Genomic DNA, 25,447 nt, shown 5'->3' on the forward strand with positions numbered 1-25,447 from the left:
AATATACTTTAAAATATAATTTATTTCTGTGATGCAAAGCTGAATTTACATCAGCCATTACTCCAGTATAAAGTGATATTAAGAAATCATTCTAATATGCTGATTTATTATTAGAATGATCAATGTTGGCAACAGTTGTGCTGCCAAATATTTTTTTTTTTGGAAACTGCGATACTTTTTCAGGATTCTTTGATGAATAAAAAGTTAAAAAGAACAGCATTTATTCAAAATATAAATCTTTTCTAACAATATAAATCTTTGCTATCACTTCTTATCAATTTATCCTTGCTGAATATAAGTTTTAATTTCTTTCAAAAAAAGAAAGAATAAAAATGTACTGACCCCAAACTTTTGAACTGTAGTGTATATTGTTAGAAAAGATTTCTATTTTAAATAAATGTGCTTCTTTTTAACTTTTCATTAATCAAAGAATCCTGAAAAAAAGTATCACAGGTTCCAAAAAAATATTAAGCAGCACAACAGTTTCCAGCACTGATAATAAATCAGCATATTAGAATGATTTCTGAAGGATCATGTGACACTTTAGACTGGAGTAATGATGCTGAAAATTCAGCTTTGCATCACAGAAATAAACTATATTTTAAAGTGTATTAAAATAGAAACCATTATTTTATATTGTAATAACATTTTGCAAGATTACCTTTTTTTTCTGTATTTTTGATCAAATAAATGCAGCCTTGATGAGCATAAGAGACTTCTTTAAAAAACATTACAAGTCTTACTGATCCCAAACTTTTGAGCAGTAGTGTATATATATATATATTCATATATTTATAGTGTATATAGTTATATACACACTAAAAAGATCACTAGTAATTTTTACAAACAATTGCATAGAAATGGCAAGTAACACATTGAATTAAACATGAAATTTAACTTTATTTACAACTTTAAATAATTTTTATGTATCTATAGGTGTGTGTGAAAATTAATTAATTAAACAAGTTATAATTCATTAATATTGGTTAAAGCATTAGCTGTCATGAACTAAAAATGAACATTTCACTTTTTAGCTGAACTTTTAAGATTTTTAAATTCATTTTATTCAGAATACATTAACTTATGAGTACACTAACTTATTTGTTCAGTTTGAAATGTTAAAATGTATTAGTACATGTAGAAATTAACCATTATTTGGATTGCCTGGTATGCTAGGCATACCCATCTTGCCAAAGTGTTGTGTTTAATCTAAAAGCTCATCTAAAAATCAATATTAGGGTAGTTTTGGATCAGGTGTTACATATCCACTTGTCTTATTGCTGAGTTAGCAAGGTTCCTTTGTTATACCTTGCTACTATGTTAAACCTACCATCTGATGCATATTATTGAGTTTGATTTGTAAGGAGAAAGAGACTTTGACTTCCTCTTGTAAAAACGGTGAGCAGGACATTACGTTCCCAGTCTCGTTTCATGTGGTTAAGTAGGATGATGCTTTAAACACTTTTTAGGCCCATCACACCACTGACAATCCACATATTTGTTTACCTGTCTCCTGAGTCATGCTCTGTGTGAGAACCACTTTGTATTCTTAGTTCACACAGTCAAACAAACTCAAATGCCCCATTTAGCAGAACCCTTGCCAAAAATCCCCTCCCATGTGACCTGTTAAAGGTTTGTGCTGTGAAATGAAACACCGTTGCAGCAGAATTGAATATGTCTGTGCGTGTGGATCCTGTCTCCACCCTAGTGTACACTCAACACCAGTTTGCTTCGGTTTGTGTGCCAGAGCCTTAGGACACACTACAAAACACACACACACTCTCACACACTGCCCAGTCAGCTGACTGCAACACAAACCCCTGAGAGATGACATGAGCCAACATTGCTGAAAACATCAGCATGAGAAAATAATCCTCTCCTCAAACTACCCTTGTCCCTCTTGATTCTTAATTCATCTCAAATGGTATCTTTATGTTTGGTCTTTTGATGTCAGTTAATTGGAAAATTACATTTCATGAGAAACAATGTACCGACTCTTGATGATTGCTGGATCTCTATATTGTTATAAAAAAATGTTTCAGTCCTAGTGCCAGACTACAGCCTCATGTGCTGGGGTTTAATCTTTTTATGCTATTTCTGAATTTAAACTTGTGTGTATTTAAATTTTTTTATTTTATTTATTTATATATATATATATATATATATATATATATATATATTGTAACATCGATAATGTTTCTGACCTTTTGCTTCCAAGTTGGTGAAAACTGTGGAAAATGCAGATGTGGACTGAAACTCAGTAATAGTTAATTTAGTTAGTTAAATAACATAGTGTTATTCTATATGATATATAGTATTATTATTAATGTGCAGTGAGGTTCAAAGTCTGAGATCATAAATCTAGAATTAATTAGTATGTATGTATTTATTTATTTTATTATTTATTTTAATTGAATTTTTTTTTTTAAATCAACTTTTTGATAATTTTTTATAAAAGTCTTATACATAGCATGTGTGTATCTATTGATTCTCTCTCTCTCTCTCTCTCTCTCTCTCTCTCTCTCTCTCTCTCTCTACTTTTTGATATGCATATGTCATCTTGTGTCATATGTATCCCATTCATCTCTGTTTATATCCTTTATTCATTCTGGGTTTGTTTCCACTTGCTGATAAACTGTGAAACACGTCGGGTTGCACAAACATGTCTCTCTCTCTGTATCTCACACACAGACTGGCTCCTCTCCGTGAAACCTGAAACTTCCAAAGCTGTCACTGACGGTTATCCCCTGAGATCTCTAAACAAAGGCGTGTGTGTGTATGTATGTCAGGGCAAGTTATATTTTTTGCCTGTAAATGTGGATTTTTACAGTATGTTTGTGATGTCACTGAAAGGCAGGGTCACGTAGAGTTCAGTAAACTGCAGATGGTAATAATAATGCATGAGTTTGAGTGTACATGCATGTGCACCAGGCCTGTGTGGGGTTAAAATCGAATTTGCACTGTCTAGTTAGGTAATAAGAGTGAGGTGAGTGATCGCAGCACACATGACTGTTTAAAAATGAACTCACAGGGCCTTACTTCCAGAGAGCCACAGGTTTCTCATAGTCTTATGCACTTATCTAATTTACACTAGCTTAGACAGGGTTTTATCATGCTAAGTTGTACAATACTTAAAACATTATTTCCATTTAAATGGATGGCTGTTTAAGTTATAGATTTTCGGTGATTCAGTCTCTTATTCATCTGTGATAGCTTCTTGTTTCTGATGTCTTTGATCTTCCGCTGTGGGGGTCAGTCTTGCATAAGCAAAGTCCCTTTAAGGCAAGTCATTTCACTTAGCAGGCATCTTTGAAAAGCCTCTTGGGCATGCAAGTGCAGCTCCTATCTCATTGAATGGGGAAACATCAAATTCTCCAAAACTGTTTGCCAACCTTACAATTAAATTTCATATTTGAAATCACCAATGAAATCCGACAACAACTGTCTCATAAATGTTGTTTCTTCTGCTCAAATAGCGTTAAAAAGCGTATTTTTCAGACTAGACAAGCCAGTGCGCATGCGCAGTCCTAAGCGTGCATCTCAGAATGCTGTTTCTATAGCAACTGGAGCTTCTAACGGCAACTGCAGTGACGTGATGACTTTACCTATTAGAGATTGTCTCTTTTATTCAGAAGACCGAGCTTCCTTTGATAGAGCGGCCATATTGAGCGTTGCATTTTTCCCCGTGCAAAACTATACAAGTGACACGTCTTGGGTATTCTATAGTCTTTGGCATAAGTGTTTGTGCACTGCGGCCAGTCAGTTTAATGGTTTCTCACCCACATATGCTCATGTATGCTTATATGCATCGGTGTGCTTGTGAGTATGGTCTGTACTTGCGCACACACACACACACACACACACACACACACACACACACACACACACACACACACACACCTACACACACACAAATCCCAGGGCAGTTTTTAGATGCACATGAGTTTAATTATGACACAGTATAGCATTGCACTCACTCGCACGCTCATTTACAGAAATGCTGAGTAAAGCCAGTCATAACTCTTGAAATGACTATATCAACCCGATCACCTCTTGTCTATGTCTTGTCTGTCTTACTAACTATCTGAATGTCTCTCTCTATTTGTCTGTCTTACTATCTGTTTGTCTTTCTGTTTTACTATCTCTCTTTGTCTGTCTTACTAGCCGTCTGTCTTTCTGTCTTCCTATCTCTCTTTGTCTGTCTATCTTTCTGTCTGTCTCTCTTGCTATCTATCGATATCAAGGGTGGCCAACGTCGGTCCAGGAGAGCCACAGTCCTGCAGAGTTTTGCTCCAACCTTGATTAAAACTCACCTGCTTGTAGCCGTCTAGTAACCCTTAGACCTTATAACTGTCCAGCTATACACCTTTTTAACTAATTATACACCTTTCTAACTGTATATATATATTCCTAACTAACTGTGCACCTGTCTGTCTAACCATCCAACTGTATTTGTCTATTTAACTATATCTAACCGTATTCCTGTTTATATAAATAAGCTCTATATCTGTGCATATATAATCACAGAACCTAATGTATCAAACGTATTGGCCATATACTGTGACCTCTGTTCTATTTCTGGATTACCTCTTCCCTCTTTATACAAACTGCGAACAATGCTTGAACAACCCTCTATTAACTCCCAACAAATACTTTGTTGCCATGTGACCCTCAATGTTTGCAAAACCTTTATTTAACATTTAAAGATCCTCCCATGTGACCCGCAGAGGCGCCCACATGATTGTGAGGATGCGTTTGAACAACATTGGGTAAACGCTCTTACGTCATAAAGCTTGTAGAAAGTAGCATTTGCAGCAGTAGAATGCTACATGCATAACAAAGAATGCTCTGCAAACAGTTTCCACCGCTATACTGGTCTTGCCAATAACTCAACCCCCAACATCCTTTTCTTCATGGTGTCTGTCGAGTCAGATTACATGATACTGTTGTCTCCTGTCTGAGAGGACTGAATGGTATGTTTTTGAATTTGTTTTGTTATTCTTTACCAAACTTAAACTGAAGGTGTACGTACATCTTCAAACAGTGAGAAATAGTAAGGTGTTGAGAATGTTGAGTATGAGAAAGAAAATCACTAGTTTTACTGGGGAAGTGTTGTGGGAGGAGGGATTTTGCTGGGATTTGGCCTCTGTTGTGTGTTTTTAAGAAACACTCTCCAGTTGTGATATGCTGAGTTTTGAGAAAAGAGAGGGAGCGGTTTTCTTTGGCTGTGGAGTTCAAAGCCAAACTTCAGGGGGGGAATGGGAGTGAAAAAAAGAATGAGGAAAAAATCTGACTCTATGTGTGTGTCGAGATCTGGATGTGGGGCTCTGTCTCAGGGCTTTCCAGAAAGAATTTGAAACTTTGACAGAAGCCAAGGCAAAGTTTGATGTGGGGGAGAAAGAGAGAGTAAGGTTGTGGAAAAGAGAGAGGGAGAGACAAAAGGAGAGTTGATGGAAGAGAGAGAGAAAACGAGATGGAAGGGGGTATATAGAGGAAGAATCGTTATTAATGGTTTTTAATGTGTTTCTATAAAAAAGTATATTATAATAAAATGACAGAAAATAAAATGTGCACAAATGTAATGAAATCAACATGAATTATGAACCATTTATTTATTTATTTTACTTTACAATTTTCATTTAATGTATTATTCCAATACAAAGTATATGCTTTTATTGCACTTTAAAAATTAAATAAACTTAAAATTAAAAAGTAAAATTATTACACCCATTTAAATTCTTGATTGTTGGCTAATGTTGATTGTTACATTGTGTTTTTTTTTTAACAAATCAAAACACATAATGTAACAATCAACATTAGCTTATATATATATGTGTTTTCAAATACTAAAGGTCTTAAGGTAAACACCTGTAATATATTTCTATGATGTTTGCCATCATTGACGTCAGCTATATTTGAATAAGATTTGACAGCAATTCCCAATTTGTTTTCTTTGTTGAGTCTGTCCTCTCCCATGTAATCTCTTTTGTTCCATGGAAGAAAAAAAGTTATGTTTGGAATGACTAAATAAGGGATACCCATTATATGAATTTTATTGACAAATTGAAAACGTAGTCATCTCTCTCCGTCTTTTTCTCGCAGCTTAATCCACTAGAGTATTGTAAGACACAAGCTGCTTGTCAGCTGAGTCTCTCTCCCTTCTTTTCTCTCTCTCTCTCTCTCTCCCTCTCTTGTTTCAGCAACTCTTGGTCTCATCTCAACCCTCTGCCCATTCTCAACTCCTCTCATCCTCTCGCTTTCTTTCCTCCTCCCCTTGCCCTCCCTCTTTCTCTCTCTCTCTAACTCACTCATTCGCTCACTCTCACCACGCGAGTGAGCAGAGGTTGTCTCAGAGTGAAAATGCCATCGTGTTCGCCGGACTGTTGCTTATATCAGGCTGTAGAGGTAAGACTGATAGTAACTACTTTCTCTAAGAAAACCATACACATCTTGCAGATGCCGGTCTAAAAACATTTAAAATTGAGTCATGCAGATCATCTTTGTGCATAAATTGCACGCTACTGTTCCCTGCTTCTGTGCTTTTAGTTTGTAAAAAAAAAAGTGTCTATAATAATCATAGTTGCAAATGTTTGCTTTTGTGCATGAATGCGTATATCTAGTTGTGCACTTGCACATGTAAATGCATTGAAATCATTTCTTGTTTTGTGTGCACATTCATTGGAAGAATTTCTCCCTTTTCTGTTCCTTTCTCTTTATCTGGGCCATTGGCTTTGGCGTTCACGTGAATTCTGCCTCTTAATGGAGTATATCCTCTTGTGCATGCGTGCGTGTTCAAGTCAGTCATGCTAATGAGCTCCATTGAGCTAAGGACCACATAAACAGAGATATGCATGGTTTGCAACAACAAAAACTTGAACAAGAAGTGTAAATTTTTCATCAAGCATAATTTTTATTCTTCGCTAACTGAAAAGTTTGTATTTGAATCACATACGTTTAGTTTAGATGGTTCACACAGGACCATTACAAGGCTAAGATGTCGAAACACAAGCTGTGAAATGATCCAAGTCTGGAGCATTGTGCGAAAGTGTGTCTGTAATTGTTCGACAAATTAGACTCATTGAGAACATCGCCTTGAGGTCATATTTATTGACATTCTGTGTGTGTCTTCAACAGATCATCAAGGTTTTCAGCGAGGATGGTGTGGGAAAAGTTGTGGAAGTCCCCGCCGACATGACGGCCAGAGATGTGTGTCAGTTCCTGGTCTACAAGAACCACTGCCTGGATGACAACTGCTGGTCGCTAGTGGAGCATCATTCCCTGCTTGGTCTGGGTAAGCCAGCATACGTGTACATTCATTTTCTGCGTCCGTATGACTTGTGCGCGTGGCACACAACCCAGTCTAAGAGGACACGGTGTTCTGTCCAGGGACACTGGGTTCCCAGTGCACTGCACTTCGTGTAACATGAAATCACCTTTCAGCAAGCCCAGACTCAGAGTCTTATATAAACACACATATTTGTTCTCCTATTAACACTTAAGCTCTCAAAAACGACTATACATCATGCACGGCTGCACATTTTGTATGCGCAACTGCTCGTAGAGTGTCTAACCTGAAGGAAAGAAAAAGCGTTCACAATGCAGATAGTTTTGAGATGAGCATAGAAAAGACAAGGTTGGCGAAGAACTAGTGCTTAATATCGCACTGAGGACACGTGTGGCTGCCTATTTCTCAGGCAGATTACAGATTAACCCTTGTCTAAATCATCCTAAACAGATTTAACTCTGCCTGACCTTTAGAGATGCAGTCATTGCTCTTGTAGGGTGTTAAAAAGCCCTTTATTGAGCTTCTGAAATAATTCGGGCCGACACAATCAGCTCTTTATTTTAATTCGTCCACTTTAAAGCCATCAAGGAAAGTCGTGACTTTTGCATAGACGCTGATTGTGCCGATCACATGGTATGATGAGGGTGTGGTCTGTTTTGGTGAGCTGACATCTCTGGAGAGGCCAGATATTATGTGGTGTAGTTAGATGTGTTCCCCTCATCTCTTCTGAAGACATTAGAGCATCAACGTTATGGAAACCTTCTGGAAACGTTGCTCTTACGTAAGCCATTAGCAGAGGGACTCTGCTGACTTTGCTGCTCTCTGTGCAATCAAGCTAAATACATGACCTCATCCCTCTGCAATGCCTCTCACTTTCCCTCGCTTTCTCTTTCATACACAGTCATGCTCTCTCTCCTTCTCTTGTGCTCTTCTCGGAGGAGTGAATTAGAGGATGAGGGATCAGATGCACAACAGATACATTAGATGGGGTTTGAGACAGTGCTTTGTTGTCTTTGACATATGAGTACTGCTATACTTAAGAAGCATAGACATTATAGTGTATGGTTAATTTGGCTCGTTTTCTCATTATAGGGCATCACGTAGTGCTGGATATTGAAATATTCCATTTGACAATTTTCAACATGTCTGTTCTTGCCGTTTAACTGGTAGAGCAACAGCAAAGTCATGGGTTGATTCCCAGGGATCATGCATAATGAAAAAATATTATAGCTTGAATTCATCGTAAGACACTTTGGATAAAAGCTTCTGCCAAATGCATGAATTTAAATATAATATTTAAATGTTTTAACAAATTACTGCCTATTTTTGACAGATTTGGATTATTAAAAACAAGTATTAGAGCATGAATATATAAATCTTATTATATTAAATTCATGTTTTAATATATATATATATATATATATATATATACACACACAGCAAATAATTTATTAAGTATTTTTATAGATAGATTATAGAATTTGCTTTCTATTTTATACTTAAATATTCTCGTTTTAATGTTTTTATATGTGTATATATCTATGTATGCAGTGTGTATACATGTCATTTTTTGGAAGAAATTATACATGTATTAAAAACATTGTTTAAATGTGCTTTTTTTTTTACATGCTTTAACTACTGTGGCTTAGTGGTTAGCAAACAAATTTAATAAAAATGTCCCCTTGGCAGACTTTTTAATATACCCCAGCTTCAGAGGTCACAACACATCCCATATGCTCTGATACAGAGTATTCTGCGATCTTAAAATGATCTTGTGAAAATCCGTTAGAGCAGTAACAGCCACCTTGCCAGTAACTAACACCGTTTTGATGTCATCTGTTTGAATACAGAGAGGTGCCTGGAAGATCATGAACTGGTTGTTCCTGTGCAGGCCTGCATGTCTCCGGAGAGCAAGTTTCTCTTCAGGAAGAACTACGCCAAGTACGAGTTCTTCAGAAACCCACTGGTGAGTTGTCACAGAGAACAACCGTTTTCCTTCAGCCCACCCATGTGTTTCCTTGCCTCTCAAGACCACCACTTCAAGCTTAAATCCTTTGAAATTAAAGTCCGATTATCCTCGAAAATCTTGCCAAGAACACTTGATTCATGACCTGTGAGCTATAAATCCCTTAAATATGTAAATATCTCCAAAAAATATCATGTTCCCACATTCCTGTTTTCCATATGCGAGAAAAACCTCCTTGTTAATCCATTTCCAGCCATTCAAGCACAGCTTGCACGTGTTCCACCTCACTAATATAATAATAATAATTCATTACATTTATATAGCGCTTTTCTAGGCACTCAAAGTGCTTTACATTGTCAGGGGGTATCTCCTCATCCACCACCAGTGTGCAGCATCCACGTGGATGCTAAGCAAGTAACCTGCTTTTTTCTTATAAGCCAGTACTCAACACCTTTTAACTGATGGCATTTTGACAAGTACATTTGAATGTGTCGTATAAGCGTCTTACGGTGTGAACACTGTGAAACATTTTATCCTGCTTTGTAAGCCATGGACTTTTTGTATGCTTGGAAAAAATGTTGATGCAAAAGTTTAATCTTATTTGAGCCTCTGCTTTAGTACGGTATGTAGTGTGTGCCAGCACTTTTGGCATCTTTGGGCTGGTTAGTCCGAGTCTGTTTTGACAGAGCACTTAACCTGCTCTTGGTAATCCGTGGCTTTGGCAAATGCTTAGTGCAACTCACCTAAATTAGCTTTAGATGAGTTTCAGCTTGTGTGTGTGCTTGAATTCATGCATGTTTCTTACCATGATCCTGTAACTCAACTGGTAAAGAGTCACGCCTCGATTTACTGGTTGTTCAAAAATTGAGTTGTTGATTAGTGTGATCAGTTAATCTATTTATTACTCATCTAAATGAATAATTGTAATTAATATTGTGTGTGTGTGTATATATATATATACACACACACACACACACACACACACACACAGTGCTGGGTAGTACTGATCACATGTAATCTGGATACATAATCAGATTCCGAAAATTAAGTACTTGTAATTAAATATTACATTTTAAAATGCTCAATCACATTACAGTTACTTTTTTATAGATTGCATAATTACATATTATTCACACAATGGCAGTAAATTATTCATAATTTGGTTACACTTTTATGTAATTGGAAAGTCTTCCTTTGCATCAACCCACAACCCATTCATGAGCCCCAGCTTGGGAAACCCTGTCATAATGCAATATTTAGTACACTTCATGATGTTGAATGTAATAAATATTAAAAGTAATAACAAACATTTACAGAAAGAGAATTCAGTTAAAACTTTAACAAAAAGGTGCCAATTTGAACCTTTGTAACAATTCAGAGCTTGTTCCATTCTTTCCCCTCAGTTTAGTAACAATCATCTTATGTAATTGTCTACTAAGAAAGGCATCTGCTCTTGGTGAGGTGATCCTAAAACAGATTAATTATATATGGCTTCCTTAGTAATCATTCAGACTAATCAATGAAAAAATAAACATTTGCTCAACCCTAGTTCATACACACACTAGTTGTTCCATTAAGTTTCTTGTGAACTACTGGCATATGTTCAGTGCAAGATGGTCTTTTCTTACGTCTCACCCTTTATCTTCCTCTCACAGAACTTCTTTCCGGAGCAGATGGTAGCGTGGTGTCAGGAAACGAATGGCTCTATCCCACAGTCACGGCTCTTACAGGTGAGGAAAACATGCAAATTGATCTGTGACATGGCAAAATCTGGATTAGCCCACATTATGAACCTGTACGTCACACTTGCATGACCGTTGCAGCTGAATTAGGATTTTAGTGGATTCAAACAGCTTTTGAAATGCATCCTCATGTCTTGTGATCGCAAAGAGGCCGTGTTATTGACGCATGAAAGGCATCCAGGTTTGAAGAGCTCATTTTCCAGATGGTCCTCTGCTTTTTTTCCCCTCCTGCACAGAATTTCTTGAATTCCAGCAGCTGTCCAGAGATCCAGGGCTTCCTTTATATGAAAGAGACAGGTCGCAAGTCCTGGAAGAAGCTCTACATGTTCTTGCGCCGTTCTGGGCTGTACTACTCTACTAAAGGAATGTCTAAGGCAAGCTTCTCTTTAATATTAGAATATGAATTCAAGTCTTTGAATTTCACATGTATTTATGAACATATCAATGATTTTACAAGTTTTGACAGCTCTTATGTGTCTGTTATTCCTAAACTTTCTTGCAAATAAATACAGTGCGGTCCAAAAGTCCATGTTGAAAGACTGGGATTCATAATGTAACTGGAAATACATTTTTGTGATTAAATTTTGACTTAAAGATTTCTAGGTCATTAACATATTCATGTCAAATAAATATTTAATGAATTGTTATATAATTGTTATTGTAATGTTATAAGGACATTAGTTGTTATTTTATCATTATTAATAAATTATTATTATTATCATTAATAATAGATATAAACAAATAAGCATATTTATGTGAATTTTTTCATTGAACTTTTTATTTTCTTTAGAATTTCAAATAAATATTGAATGAATTGTTATATAATTGTTACTGTAATGTTATAAGGACATTAGTTGTAATTTTATCATTATTAATTAATTATTAATATTAATATTATTAAAAAATAGATATAAATAAACAAATAAGCATATTTATGTACATTTTCCATTGAACTTGTAATTTTCTCAATTTGTTATGCGAATAATACAAATTGTAATAAAAAATGCATCAAATTAGTTTAGAATAATGGCAAATAGAATTTTCACTACAAATTAAATGCTAAATAGACTTTTTACTAGTGGTCTCAGACTTTTGGACCATGTTGTATTTTATTTTAATAAAGAATTTCAGGATAACCGTTTCACTGTTCATAACAGTCATTATGTAGGTCTGTCTTTGGGAGCTGTATTGTGATGAATTTTTAATTGGGTTGTTTAGGAGCCAAGGCACCTGCAGTTACTGTCAGACTTAGAGGAGAGCAATGTTTTCACTGTGACGACAGGCAGAAAGATGCACAACGCGCCCACAGACTACCAATTCTGCATTAAGGTGAGCAGGATGAGACGGTCAGTAAATTAACAAAATCATTGACATTGAGATTAGAGGAGGCATGGCTGGCACAATTTCCAAATCAATGATTTTCCCCCTTTAAATAACTACCCATGCCTCACCTGGTACAGTGCATGCTAGTCATTATTAACTTGAGCGCCTTGATTTGACAGTAGATATATTGCTTGATTGACAGCCCAGTAAGGGCAGGACAGAACAGAAGGAGTTGAAGATGCTGTGTGCCGAGGACGAGCAGAGCCGTACGTGCTGGATGACTGCTTTCAGACTGCTCAAGGTATACAGTAAAAACAGAAAAAATAATGACATATTATTACAATTTAAATAACTTGTTTCTGTTTTAATATATTTTAAAATCCAATTTATTCCTATGATAGTAAAGCTGAATTTTCAGCAGCCAATAATCAAGTCTTCAGTATCTGCTTAATATTTTATGGAAATCATGGTACAGTTTTTTCAGCATTCTCTGATGAACAAAAAAGTTAATTCATTTATTTGAAATAGATTGTTTTGTAACATTATAAATGTCTTTACTGTCAGTTTTGGACAATTTAATGCATCCTGGCTTATATTACTGACTCAAACCTTTGAACGGCAGTGTACTAGACAACTAACTATAAGTGAGCCTTTTGTTGGATTATTTCTTCACAAGCTTATTTCAGCACGCACCAGATGAAATGTTTTATTTTGTTTACTTTTTTTGTTGTTTGCTAGGAAACTTATTATACAAGTATATAAAATGATTATTATTTAGCTACTACAGATTTGTGGTGAACAAGCTGTCCGTCAGATATCTTCCACACACACTCTTGTCCATTCTTATTAACTCAGACAAACACACTCTTTTCTTTCTAGTTTGGAATTCTCCTATATCAGAACTACAAGAGCCCACACCAGAGAAAGACTGCCATATCAAACTTCACCACACCTGTGGTAAGAAACACATTAACATGTTCCTCAGTGCTGACTCTCTAATGCACTTGATGTGTTAAATGTGCTGTTTTCACGCTTCTGTGAGTTCACCTGGTATTACATGCACCCCGTGTTGCTGAGAGTTCACTTAATCTGCTCATAACAGTATGAACAGCGTGCTAATGAAGCGTGTGGCTATAGATTCCTTTACGCCGATTTGCATTGGGAACTTTCATGCAGGGGAAATGGATGAACACAGGGGTTGCTGTAGGGATTCATTTAGAAGGTATTTAATAAGGCTTTAGTGGTTTAATTAGAGAGGATTAATGCTGATCATAGCAGGTTGTTGTTGAGGACGACGTGTAGGATTTGTGTGTCTGTTATGTCTTTAGTTATTTCTATATGTAAATGAACGCTTGTTTTGTAATAAACAGCTGAGCTAAATAAGTGTAATATTATTTTTATTATAGCGGAGTGTGTCCGAGAATTCGCTGGTGGCCATGGATTTCTCAGGAAGGACGGGTCGTGTGATTGACAGCCCTGTGGAGGCTCAGAGTGCTGCCATGGAAGAGGGACACACTTGGAGAGTGAGTAGTTAGATACATGTATACTCAGATAATGAATTAGGGGTTTTAAGGTCTTTTTTATGCATTTATAACCATTTTTAAAATCTCTGTACAGAAACGGAGTCAGAGAATGAATGTTTTGGGAAGCCCCAGTCCTCTACATCCTTCACCGTTAAGCTCAGGTGAGTGTCGCAGCATTTACTTACTGTTTAGCACCTTCAACACCAGTTGATTTAAGTGGTACTTCAATAGATATAACAATATTTCATGCCAGTAAATGTGGACTTTGCGTTTATGTCCCCAGTGATCCACAGGACGCAGTTATGGTTCCATGGCCGAATTATGAGAGAGGAGTCCCACAGGATGATAATGCAGCAGGGCCAAGTTGATGGGTATGACATTTTCCACATTTATAGTCAGTATTAATTGCGGTTTTATAAGGGGGTAGTGAAATTAATCAGTGTTTTGTCTCTCAGGTTATTCCTATTGAGAGACAGCCAGAGCAACCCAAAAGCATTTGTTCTCACGCTGTGCCATCATCAGAAGATTAAACACTTCCAGATTTTACCTGTGAGTCCCTAATAAACACTCAATACAAACTGCCCTTTTGCATGTATTAATGTTCATACAAGTATAAAGAGCAGGGCAAACTTTTTTTTTTTTTGTCATGTTACCTTATACTTAAAAAAGGCGTATTTTACAGCTGTCAGTGATTGAGAGAGGTACATGAGAAAATTAAATGTTGAAATCTTTTTTAGGTTAAATTTTAAAATTAATTTTAAAAATGATTTTGTAATTTTTGTGAAAGCAAATGTTATTTATATATAAATATTTAATATTATATATATTTTTTTTAATATACTGTTATATATTATAAATATATAAGTAAATAATATAAAAATATATTAAATAACTATGAATGGAATTGTGCCTTAGTAATTCACAGTTTACCCCAGTCACCTTAACATTATGCCACATTTTTATTTGTAAGATTGTCTCTCTATAGGCTCTTGTTATCTTGATAGGAGAGTTCAGCGATTAAAAAATTGATTGACTGATTTAAAAATCTGTTTTATTTACACCTCTTTCTCTCTGGCAGTTTGAGGAGGACAGCCAGGTCTTTTTTAGCCTTGATGACGGCTTTACCAAGTTCACAGACCTGATCCATCTGGTAGAGTTCTACCAGCTCAACAGGGGCATCCTGCCCTGCAAACTCAAACACCCCTGCACCATGGTGGCCTTTTGACCCCCTCCTGATCTTTACAAACAACACACACACACACACACACACACACACACACAAAAGTAACTGAGAAACTGGATGCTTTTTTCAATAATAATTTCCAGTCATTTTCACAATAAGCTGACGCAACCACAGGCATGAAAAAGATCTGTTTTTCTCACTGCTCTGGGATTAGCATGGACACGTTTGGGAATAATTATAGGACAAGATCAACTTCGCGGACACCCTGTCCTTTGGTTTTGACAAGGGTGGCGGGGTTTTTTTTTTTTTTTTTTTAAACAGTCTCTGTGGTGATATTCATGAACTTTCACTGAAATCAAGACTTTTTCATCATTCAGGACATGACACTAGACACACCCCCCATGAACTGATTGGATCGGGACGGTCGTTTCGTGTGGTGTGTCTGCGGGGACTTGCATTGCAAAAAGTTATTTGATGACGATTGATATGTATTATGTTATTTCCTACCTGAACATTTTGCACTCTCAAGCTGAAAACAGGTGATCCGCTTCATCCTGAGCTTACCGCAACAACTGTTACCCATTTGCCTTCCTCCTACAGCTCACCCTTTCATTTTTTGTCCTCTTCTAAACTCTTCCTGGGGATTCCCTGTGTAATGATGGATTAGTGCAGCAGAGATGACAGTAGTGTCAATTTGAGGTGACAAATCCTCAGCCAAATAATGTAACCCGGTCTTTTATACATCGCTATGTCTATGTCAGCGAGGAGGGACTAGCCGCAAGGGGTAGCAGACTTGCACTTCAATAAATTATACTTGATTGCTATGCTTTACCAGCATAAGAATTAGTTACGTTTGGAGTTCTAATCAAGCTTTGCCTTAAAGGAATGTTCTGGGTTAAATATAACTTAAGCTCCATCAACATTCTCCATCGCATGCTGTTGATTACAACAGAAAATGTACTTTAAAAAACAAAAAGCATGTCGACGGTCACCTGCTTATAATGCAGCTCCATTTTTCTCAATGAACTTGCTTTGTAAGTGGATTTCAATCAACCTATTTGGTATTCAATTTGTTTCCAAGCTGTCAGACAAGTATTTCTGTTATAAATTAAATGATGCCACAGAGTCGCACCATAGTTTAAAGGGACAGTTCACCCAAAAATGAAAATTGTCATCATTTGTCAAAGTGGTCATCCTGATGTTGTTCCAAACATGTATGACTCCCGTTTTTCAGTGAGACACAAAATAAAATATTTTGATGAATGTTTTTGCTCTTACAGTGAAAGTCAGTGGGGCCCAAAACAGCATTTGGACACTACTGATTACAAAAAGACATTTTTCGAAATAGTCCAAATTCATAATAACATTTTATGTTTAGTTTAGGTATTATAAATATTCTAATATTTTATTTTGTGTTCCACAGGAAAAAAAAAGTAAGAATTTTTATTTTTGAGTAAATTGTCCCTTTAAATCTGATTTAACTCAAAATGTAGTAGTTTAGGGCGCAAAGGTTTTGAGAATTATCCATATCATTTTAATCCAGATCACTTGTTCTGTTTAAGAAGATAATGGCCTGTTTAAGACCACTGAATTAGCTATTTTTCCTGTCAAAATGCACGTATTTGGCTCCTGGCGTTGAAATGCCATATTGATTGTGCACAGTTTATATTTGGAGCCATCAAAAACTTGACTCAGGCCTCAAAGGGCCACTGAAACTTGACCCAGGCCTCTTCGGTATGGTGTATCCCTACCAGAGCACAATTCAAGAGGGTTGTTATTCGTTTCCTACACTGACTCCAGGTCGTGTTACTTAGCTATTAGTATAGCCCGAAGCTTAACAACTGCCTTTTCAAATCACTGTGCTGTTCTTGAGCCATGTTAAACCCCTAAAAGTGACAGGCCAGGCCCGGACTGAGCGCCTGCGGGGACGCTCGAGGACTTTGCAAAGTCCCGTCTCACAGGCGTGTCCGTAATCCTCCGGGGCTGCGTGACAATGCGTTAAGGAGATTATCTCCCGTGCCAGCTTTGCAAAAGGAGGTTAGCGGCAAAAAAGCCGGTGTACGGTTACCTGCGGCGCTACTTCAGCAGTCTCCTGTCTGTCCCTGACGACTGCCTTGTTACCCTTCCAACACTGGCTCAGCAAGACTAAGCTATGGTTTTATATGCTAGCTCTGACAGCTAGCTGACTGTTATACTGCTGAGCTAGAACCACACGCGCCTAGGACGAGTGTGTACGATGCACACTGCGATTGTCAAACACTTTATACCACACAAGCACCTTTTGATTTTCACATTGGATTCACGCTGCTTAACGTATGTGAAACGCTTTAAGAACGTGTTTCATCTCAAATGTTAGCTACGATGCTATCTTACGTTAATGCTTCTTTGCCGCTTCATACGTAAATCGACTTTGTAAATTGTTACGAAAAGTACATGCTTGACGCATTCATTGTAAGGGATTGCGGTTGGCTTTTCATCACGTTAGATTTAGTAATTTAGTCACAGTTCCAGCCTGCATGAGTTAGACAAGGACGCCTGAAAACGAAATATGTTCTAATTGGAATGCGTTAGTGGTAACGCTGATTCGTTCCGTCCTACTCGAGCTTGAAGTGTTTGGATAATGCTTCTTTTTATCAGACTTGTGCTGTGTGGCTCACAATTATGAAAAGCCAAACATGCATGTAAAATCAACTTCCCCGATCTTTAATATGCCGTGTTGGTGGATTTCTTTGAACACATGTGATTTGAGATTATTGCACATGTATGTTTGGCTCAAATGCAGTTTTGTCTATGGCAACAGTCACGCTCTTCTAAGTATGCGAAGCCTAAGGAGAGGTAGTAGATCTAACACTGTATTAAAACACCATCTATGACTATATAAATGTGGTGTGCTCCAAAACAGAATGAAGATGTTCTGCATAAAGTGCAAATTATGCATATTCCCTCTCGACTTGTACCAGTGTGAAATATTTTTAGCTTATATCGTGTTTGAATTTTTATATCACAAATGTCTTTTTTATAAAGAGTATATATTACAGTATTAAATAAAAAAAAAATGTCTTCTGTTGTCTTTATTTCTCTATTGGTTTGATGTTCAGAATGTTTAGATTATTAGATTGTGATTGCCCAGTCTACTATTACATCCAATGGTTTTCTCATTCATAAGTGCTTTAAAAATACTTTTAAAGGTTGAAGCTTAACAGTTTAAGATAGATAGATACATGAATTATTGTATATTTCTCTTTATGTGGTCAATATAAATTAAATTAAATAAAATGATGCAAAAGCGGACTCTTCCGGAATTTGAACTCGGGACCCTATCGCACCCTAAGCGAGAATCATACCCTAGACCAGGGATCCTCAAATCTGGCCCACGAGATCCACTTTCCTGCAGAGTTTAGCTCTAACCCTAATCAAACACACCTGAGCATGCTAATCAATGTCTTCAGGATCATTCGAAAATCACAGGTAGGTGAGTTTGATCAGGGTTGGAGCTAAACTCTGCAGCGCATTGGCCCTCCAGGGCAAGATTTGAGGAACCTTGCCCTAGACCAACGAGCCTTAAAAATTATAGGTAGGACTGTGGGCCACGTTGCACACGACCATCGATGAAGTGAGTTTGGGATGCTTATTTTGGCGGCTTCTACCGTCTAATGCCGCCATCTGGTGGCATAAACCTGTCACAGAGGTGCCCTTAAATACAAATTACCTCGATTAATTTCAGCAAAGTAGCAATTAGTTTGCGACACTATAGCTGTGTTTAAAAGCCTGCAAAAAAATTAAAAACTTGATGTCTACAGGTGCATCTCAATAAATTAGAATGTCGTGGAAAAGTTCATTTATTTCAGTAATTCAACTCAAATTGTGAAACTCGTGTATTAAATAAATTCAATGCACACAGACTGAACTTCTCCACGACATTCTAATTTATTGAGATGCACCTGTATGTCTTCTGAAAACTGAATGACATTAAAATATGACTATGAATATATACTTGGAAAACATATCTTCTGGTAGCTGGTCTACCTTAGTCTTTTACAAAGGACTTAAGACATAGGCTAAGCAATGTTGCTGAATTAAAATGTTATGTTCATAGCATAATCGATAGTTGTTAACGTGCACACCAACGTGGTACAGGTATACCAGGTGTGATTTGGAAAAAAACGAAATTCTCGATAAAACTTTGCTCAAGGTAAATACCAATTCTACTTCTGCTAAAAAGTGAGTTAAAACGGACTAAGCTTTATGAGACAGAATACTTTAATAAATATGCTTAAAACGTGTGTTGTTTTGTGCTGAAATAGGACAACTGACGATTGTTGGTCTTGTTGTAGACCATACACTACTACAGGAATATTTCAGATTCTTCTTGATATTGGTGGTGCAGAAAGTTCACTTTGCACGGTCACGTGACATTTATCCAACTGAGTTCAGCCGGCTCGTTGGTCTAGGGGTATGATTCTCGCTTTGGGTGTGAGAGGTCCCGGACGAGCCCGCCTTTTTCATTGCCAAAATACAGGGAAAAAGATAAGATCAAAGTTAAGATAGCCTGTGAAACATTGAGGTTTCCTCTTGACTGTTGCAGTAACTCGTAAAGCCTTTAAACCTGACCAGTGGCCAAGAAATAACATTACTTGTCTAAGATTTCCGATTCCCACTGCCAACTAAGATTTTATCAAAATTTGGAGTGTGGATACTACTGTATTCAAGGCAAAAATTAGTTTTCAAACATTTGATTACTTGAGTGATCACGCCATCAAAGCAAAATAAAATATAGATATTTATTTAGAAATTGAATTAAGGAAAACAAATGACAACTATATGAACTATTTGCAACTTTTTTTCTATGGACTCTTAACAGGAGCACCTCCACAGGGGCCTGGTAGAAAACTCTCGCTGTAAATGTCTACCGGTGGTCTGTAAATGTTTTTATAGTCCTGTGAGTGAGTTTAAACATTTAGTGGGCATAGGCTATACTGTAAGGTCAATTATGATCCCATCGGTTTGTAACTTGTTGGAAAACCACTGGACCTACCATAGACTACGCTATAATATGTACAACTCAGTAACCCGTTAGCTATAAATAGTTACTGTAAAATTGTGCCAATTCCAGGATTGTAGAAACTTTAAAGGTTTTGGGCTCGTCCCGGATTTGAACCTGGGACCTTTCGCACCCTAAGCGAGAACCATAACCCTAGACCAGGGATGGGCAACTTTGATAGTGACGAGGGCCAGCATTTTTTCTCCTTTATACCAAGGGGCCAGATCACTAATCCACATCACGTCTTACACAATTTCCTTTTTATTGAAGGAAATCAAACTATAATTAATTTTTTTAAAAGATTTTATTAACTATAAAACTTGTGCAGTTATGCTAATTAAAATAGGAAATTTTGTTGTCAGTTGACAAGCAATATTACCCCAACAAGCCAATGTATCTCTATTGCATTGTCTGTAAATTTGCAACAAATGATTTCATAGGACTGACTGACTGTCTCTGTTCGATGGTCCACTCAGACTAGATACATATGCTCAAGAACACTTTTCAGAAGTCATTGTGCTCTGTCTATGTGGCGGTATCGTGCAAAGCATGGGTCTAGAGCAGGGATGGGCAACTTTGATAGTGACGAGGGCCAGCATTTTTTCTTCTTTATACCAAGGGGCCAGATTACTAATCCACGTCCACACAGTTTTTACACCGTCTTACTCAATTTTTATTGAAGGAAATTATAGTATAACTAATGTCATTTGTTTTTAAAGATTTTATTAAGTATAAAACTTGTGCAGTTATGCTAATTCAGAAGGAAAACTTTGTTGTCAGTGGACAGAAATATTACCCCGACAAGCCAATGTAAGCATTTCAATTGCATTGTCTGTAAATTTGCAACAAAAAATATACAGAGGTTCTTTTTTTTATTAGTAGCCTACAGAACATTCTCAAAACAACCTAAAAGGACAGTTAAAAAGGGCTTGATTAAAAATGGATTCATGCCGTGTCAAATTGCGACATCTAGTGGTTAACAATCAGATGTGGCGTTCTTCAGTGGGCGTGTCCTTTATTCAGAATAGACGTTATATTTCATTATGAATTTTGTTTCTTTTTTAAACGAGGCTTTGCGTAACTGGGTTTAACTCTCTGAAAATATGTCTTCTAAAAATGTTCCTGGTGACAGAAATCTCTGGAAAATGTGAAAGTTAGATGTGACATTTATATTTTTCACAGTAGAACAATAATATCAGTTCTATCGATTAATAATTTTAATTGATCAGTAACTGTGGTCTCAGTAGAATTTTTAATATGTTCAAGAAAAAAACAATCTGGCTCAGACAGATTATCAAGTGAAATATGTTCCTTGACAGGATAGAGATGTTGTTGTTCTCAGAAAGAACATTTACATTGTGAAGACACTTTGCATTCAACTGCATGCTTCAGTGCTCTGGAGGTCTTTATAGTAGATCTGTGACTTTATGATTTTATGACTGACAGCTCTCCTTCTTGATAACAGATCATAAAGCAACCATGTCTTTAATAGCCATCATTATTTGGATGCTTGCAACCTGCACCTGGAGTAAGTATATAGAAATTCATGTAATCAGCTGATTTAGAGAATATAAAATAAGCAATCCACAGATCCACTGCAGGTGGTGAGATCAGGATGTAGTTTAGACTTAATTTCCTGCAAATACTGTATATGCATTACTTAACCTATATGTTTCTTATATTTATGTTTTTGACCGGAGTATGTGCAGTAAAAATTGTTAAATTTGACCTTTAACTAATATGCTTTGACTTTATATCTTAAAGTCAAGTCCTTTATTGTCATTATGTATGATCAGCTAAATGTGAAAAATGCTTAGTGCTTGTAGTGTAACAGTAATAAATATTGTGTGCTCAGCCTGACAGATGCCTTATAACTAAGTGTGAGACTTTCAAATGTGCTCATCAGTTTTATAATTTTCTGTTTTCTGTCTCTCTCTTCAGGTTCTGTGGGGCAGATTCTGACTCAATCTGAAGATCAAACAGTGAATCCTGATCAAACTGTTACTATTCACTGTAAACACACACCAGCATTAAAATGTGGGAATCCAAAAAATAGCTCTCAATATTGCATGTCCTGGTACCATCAGATTCCTGGAGAAGCTCCTAAACTCCTGACCTATTACACATCACAGAGAGCTTCAGGTGTTCCTTCTAGATTCAGTGGCAGTGAAAGTGGAAACCACATGGATTTTACTCTGACCATCAGTGGAGTCCAGCCTGAAGATTCAGGAGTTTATTACTGTCAGAGTCAACACAGTAAGACTGGAGACTCAGAGAACCCAGAATGGGTGTTCACACAGTGTAAAAGCATCGTACAAAAACCTCCTCGGGTGAGACTGCAGCGCTGCAGCTTTGAACTTCTGCAGATGTTGATGTTGAAGATCATTATTCATCTCACTGACTCACTGTTGATAAAGAAAAGTTCATGACCAAAGCCAATGAAATGAAAATAAATGTCACATTCTAGTTAATTTTCTAGTTAATAATAAATCTTTATGTACGATACAGAAGCATAATTAAACTTATTTTTATTTAGATAATTTCCCAAATGTATTCTTATGTACAAATTACTTGTGTTGCATGTAATTAAATGAAAATACAAACAATACAATATTAATAATGATATAGATTTAGTTACATTTACATAAATTGTCTTCTTAGAGATGCATATTTGATTGCTTCTCCATCATTTAGTTATTATAATGAAATATGGAATGTCGTCATTTATTTTGTGACCCTATTTTTTTCAAAACAAAATCTACATTAAAAGATTTTCAAATTTATTTTTCAGGTTCACATTTACAGTGTGATTCTTGACAGGAGTCTGTAGAGTGGAGAGTGTTTTGCATGTTTACTGCTTCACACACAAAATGATCCGAGTGTGTTCAGTCCTGCCGGAGTCACTGATACACCTCCTAAACTCCTGATCTACTATACAAGTAAGCTTGGTTCTAGAGTTTCAAACAGGTTCAGTGGAAATTATTCTCGATGTGAATTTTTGCTGAATATACATGGAGTCCAGCTTGAGGATGAAGGAGATTATTACTGTATGGGGTTTTATTCTAAAACAGTGTTCACACAGTGAAACAGCATCGTACAAAAACCTCCCTCTCAGTCTGACGACACAGTGCATGCACTCATGCAGTAACTATGAACTCATTTCTATTAAATGAGAAATTCATTTCTCAGTATGAACGTAATCAATCTACACTTTCTGTCTATGACTCTATAATGAACATTTTTTTTCATTCATCCTGTTCAAATGCATAAATCCTGACACCCATTTGAAGACTTCAGACCACTAGCCCTAATTTGAATGTAATCTAAGTTAAATAAGCTAGAAGTAATCAATAAAGTCATCTTATAGTCACTATGATTTCTCAAATAACTTATTTTAGTTTTTGACATAATATATATGTATGTTAAATAAATGTAGCCAAATGCTCGATGCTGCTCATCACGATATCACATACTTAAAATAAACAAATACAATCGAATAAAAGTGGTATTTCATGTGTGTTTTTTGTTTTAAAATGTTTAATATAAAAGAGAATTTAACACCATATTTAAGACAAAATGCTTTTAATTGGCAAGAATAAAATGCTCAACAAAACATTCATAGAATTGCAGTTGTAACAAATAATATATGAACAATATACTAACAGCATGAAAGATTAATTGTTGAGCAGTGGCTGATTTAGGGCAGTGTGTGTGTGTGTTTCATTCATCGCACTGCTGTGTGTTGAGGCTCTTGGTCACTGCACTGTGGGATGGGTGAGTGGCGTCACAGCTGACGGTCGTTGCTCTGCTCCACTCACTCTCAGTGAGGCTCAGGCTGCTGCTCCAGCTGTACAGTCCATCCTTCTGCAGCTGACTGGGACTCAGATTGACACCAGAGCTCCTGCTGCTGCCGTCCACCTTCCAGCTCAGCTTCCAGTCAGAGGGGAATCCCTTACTGGCCACACACAGCACTGTAGCCTTACCCTGCTGCAGCTGGTCTCTGGAGGGCGGCAGCACTGTGAGAGCGGGACGAGCCGCAGCTAAAGAGAGACAGAGATGGAAACTGTGATGTTTCATTCTTCTGAAAAACAGCTCTGTCAGTCATTCTGAGAGTCTTTCACTTCCTTTTAAGAGATTCAAAGTTAATCAAGCAGATCTGAAGTGTAACAGCCCGTAAAAACACATTTACTGACTCATAATATTTAGATTTTAGACAATCCGTATTTATTATAATATATGGTAACACTTTACAATAAGGTTTCATTTGTTAACTTTAACCTTAGAAAACTATAGTTAAGATGAGCTAATACTACAAAAGCATTTATTAATCTTAGTTAATGTTAATTTCAACATTTAATACAAAAAAAAAAGTTTTATCTGTTCATATTGTTTAATGGACCTGAGCTAACATGAACTAACAATGAACAGTTATTTTTTTATTAATTAACATTAATAAAGATTAATGATTGCCATATCAAATGTATTGCTCATTGTTAGTTGGCTAATGCATTAGGTTAGTGTAAATAAAAAAAAAAGTCAAGATGTATAACTATATCAGACTAAAATGTACATGGTTTTAAATATCTAGCTTTCAGATTATGATTTGTAATAATATACTCAGACTTTAAAAAGAAAATGATTTTGTATTTTATTCAATAAATATTTCACAGAAAAGTACGATTTTGTATTTTGTTTCAATATTAAAATATCAAAGTATAAAAGAAAAAAATATTTTCATTAGACATTTAGATTTATAATATGATATATAACAATATATTTAGATTTGTATATTTGTTTAGTTTCCAATTATAGAGTAATGTAACTGACGTCTGAAACTGGAGTAAGATATATTTCTCATGTGAAACACATAAAAGAAATCAAGAATATATTAACAATTATAATTTACCAATTAGATCAATCAATTATTGATTGTGGTCATGTTACACAAAGTAAAATCTTCAGATTTTTAAAAAAATCCTAGTTTGTTCTTGTATCTCTTGTTCTGTGGTTTTCTTTTTTTATATAAATATTTTATGAAATAGACAGTGATTTACTTACTTCTAACTGAGAGTCGAGTTCCTCCACAGTGACACAAACCCAATCAGTGGCTGTTAAAAAACCTCCTGCACTAAAACTGACACTGACATCAACACTCACAATAACACTGACATTGCCCTTAAGACTGACACTAAAACTAATAATGCATTTTAGCTTAATTCAGTCACATCAAAAAATAGAAATACATTTTTAATTAATAAAATGCTGCAAAAGGTATTTTTATTGATTTTGTGGTAAATTCCAGGATGCATCTTAATGTGTTTTTGAAAATGTTTTGCATATTAACTGAACACTGCGCTTAAAACTCCACTGATGATTATTAGTGT

At 36.2% G+C, this 25,447-nt stretch overlaps 1 protein-coding gene and 2 gene segments (V, D, J or C); 2 read left to right on the forward strand and 1 right to left on the reverse strand.

Moving 5' to 3' along the window:
- Positions 1-15,323, forward strand: part of LOC107656633 (growth factor receptor-bound protein 10-like) — a 26,979-nt gene extending 11,656 nt beyond the window's left edge. The window contains exons 1-13 of one of the 2 annotated variants that reach the window (XM_016444557.1): positions 6,276-6,405; positions 7,135-7,291; positions 9,136-9,251; positions 10,907-10,981; positions 11,230-11,367; positions 12,212-12,322; positions 12,519-12,617; positions 13,196-13,273; positions 13,723-13,839; positions 13,934-14,000; positions 14,123-14,210; positions 14,295-14,388; positions 14,918-15,323. In XM_016444557.1, the coding sequence (XP_016300043.1) occupies positions 6,361-6,405; positions 7,135-7,291; positions 9,136-9,251; positions 10,907-10,981; positions 11,230-11,367; positions 12,212-12,322; positions 12,519-12,617; positions 13,196-13,273; positions 13,723-13,839; positions 13,934-14,000; positions 14,123-14,210; positions 14,295-14,388; positions 14,918-15,064 (1,332 nt within the window). In that variant the 5' untranslated portion in view covers positions 6,276-6,360 and the 3' untranslated portion in view covers positions 15,065-15,323. Of the gene's footprint in view, positions 1-6,275; positions 6,406-7,134; positions 7,292-9,135; positions 9,252-10,906; positions 10,982-11,229; positions 11,368-12,211; positions 12,323-12,518; positions 12,618-13,195; positions 13,274-13,722; positions 13,840-13,933; positions 14,001-14,122; positions 14,211-14,294; positions 14,389-14,917 lie in introns of those variants that run through there. The other variant, XM_016444555.1, reaches the window with a different exon arrangement.
- A 3,198-nt stretch (positions 15,324-18,521) lies between these two features.
- Positions 18,522-22,548, forward strand: LOC107656635 (Ig kappa chain V-IV region Len-like). The segment is given in 3 exon segments: positions 18,522-18,596; positions 21,529-21,591; positions 22,005-22,548. Coding segments are annotated over 2 exon segments (537 nt in total).
- A 1,211-nt stretch (positions 22,549-23,759) lies between these two features.
- Positions 23,760-25,158, reverse strand: LOC107656569 (Ig kappa chain C region-like; the record flags this gene model as incomplete). The annotated part of the segment is given in 2 exon segments: positions 23,760-24,103; positions 25,122-25,158. Coding segments are annotated over 2 exon segments (357 nt in total), but the record flags the coding sequence as incomplete, so codon positions are not given.
- Between the last annotated feature and the right edge of the window lie 289 nt (positions 25,159-25,447).

This window comes from Sinocyclocheilus anshuiensis, unplaced genomic scaffold (genome assembly GCF_001515605.1).
Source record: "Sinocyclocheilus anshuiensis isolate Anshui unplaced genomic scaffold, SAMN03320099.WGS_v1.1 scaffold1393, whole genome shotgun sequence".
NCBI lineage: Eukaryota > Metazoa > Chordata > Actinopteri > Cypriniformes > Cyprinidae > Sinocyclocheilus > Sinocyclocheilus anshuiensis.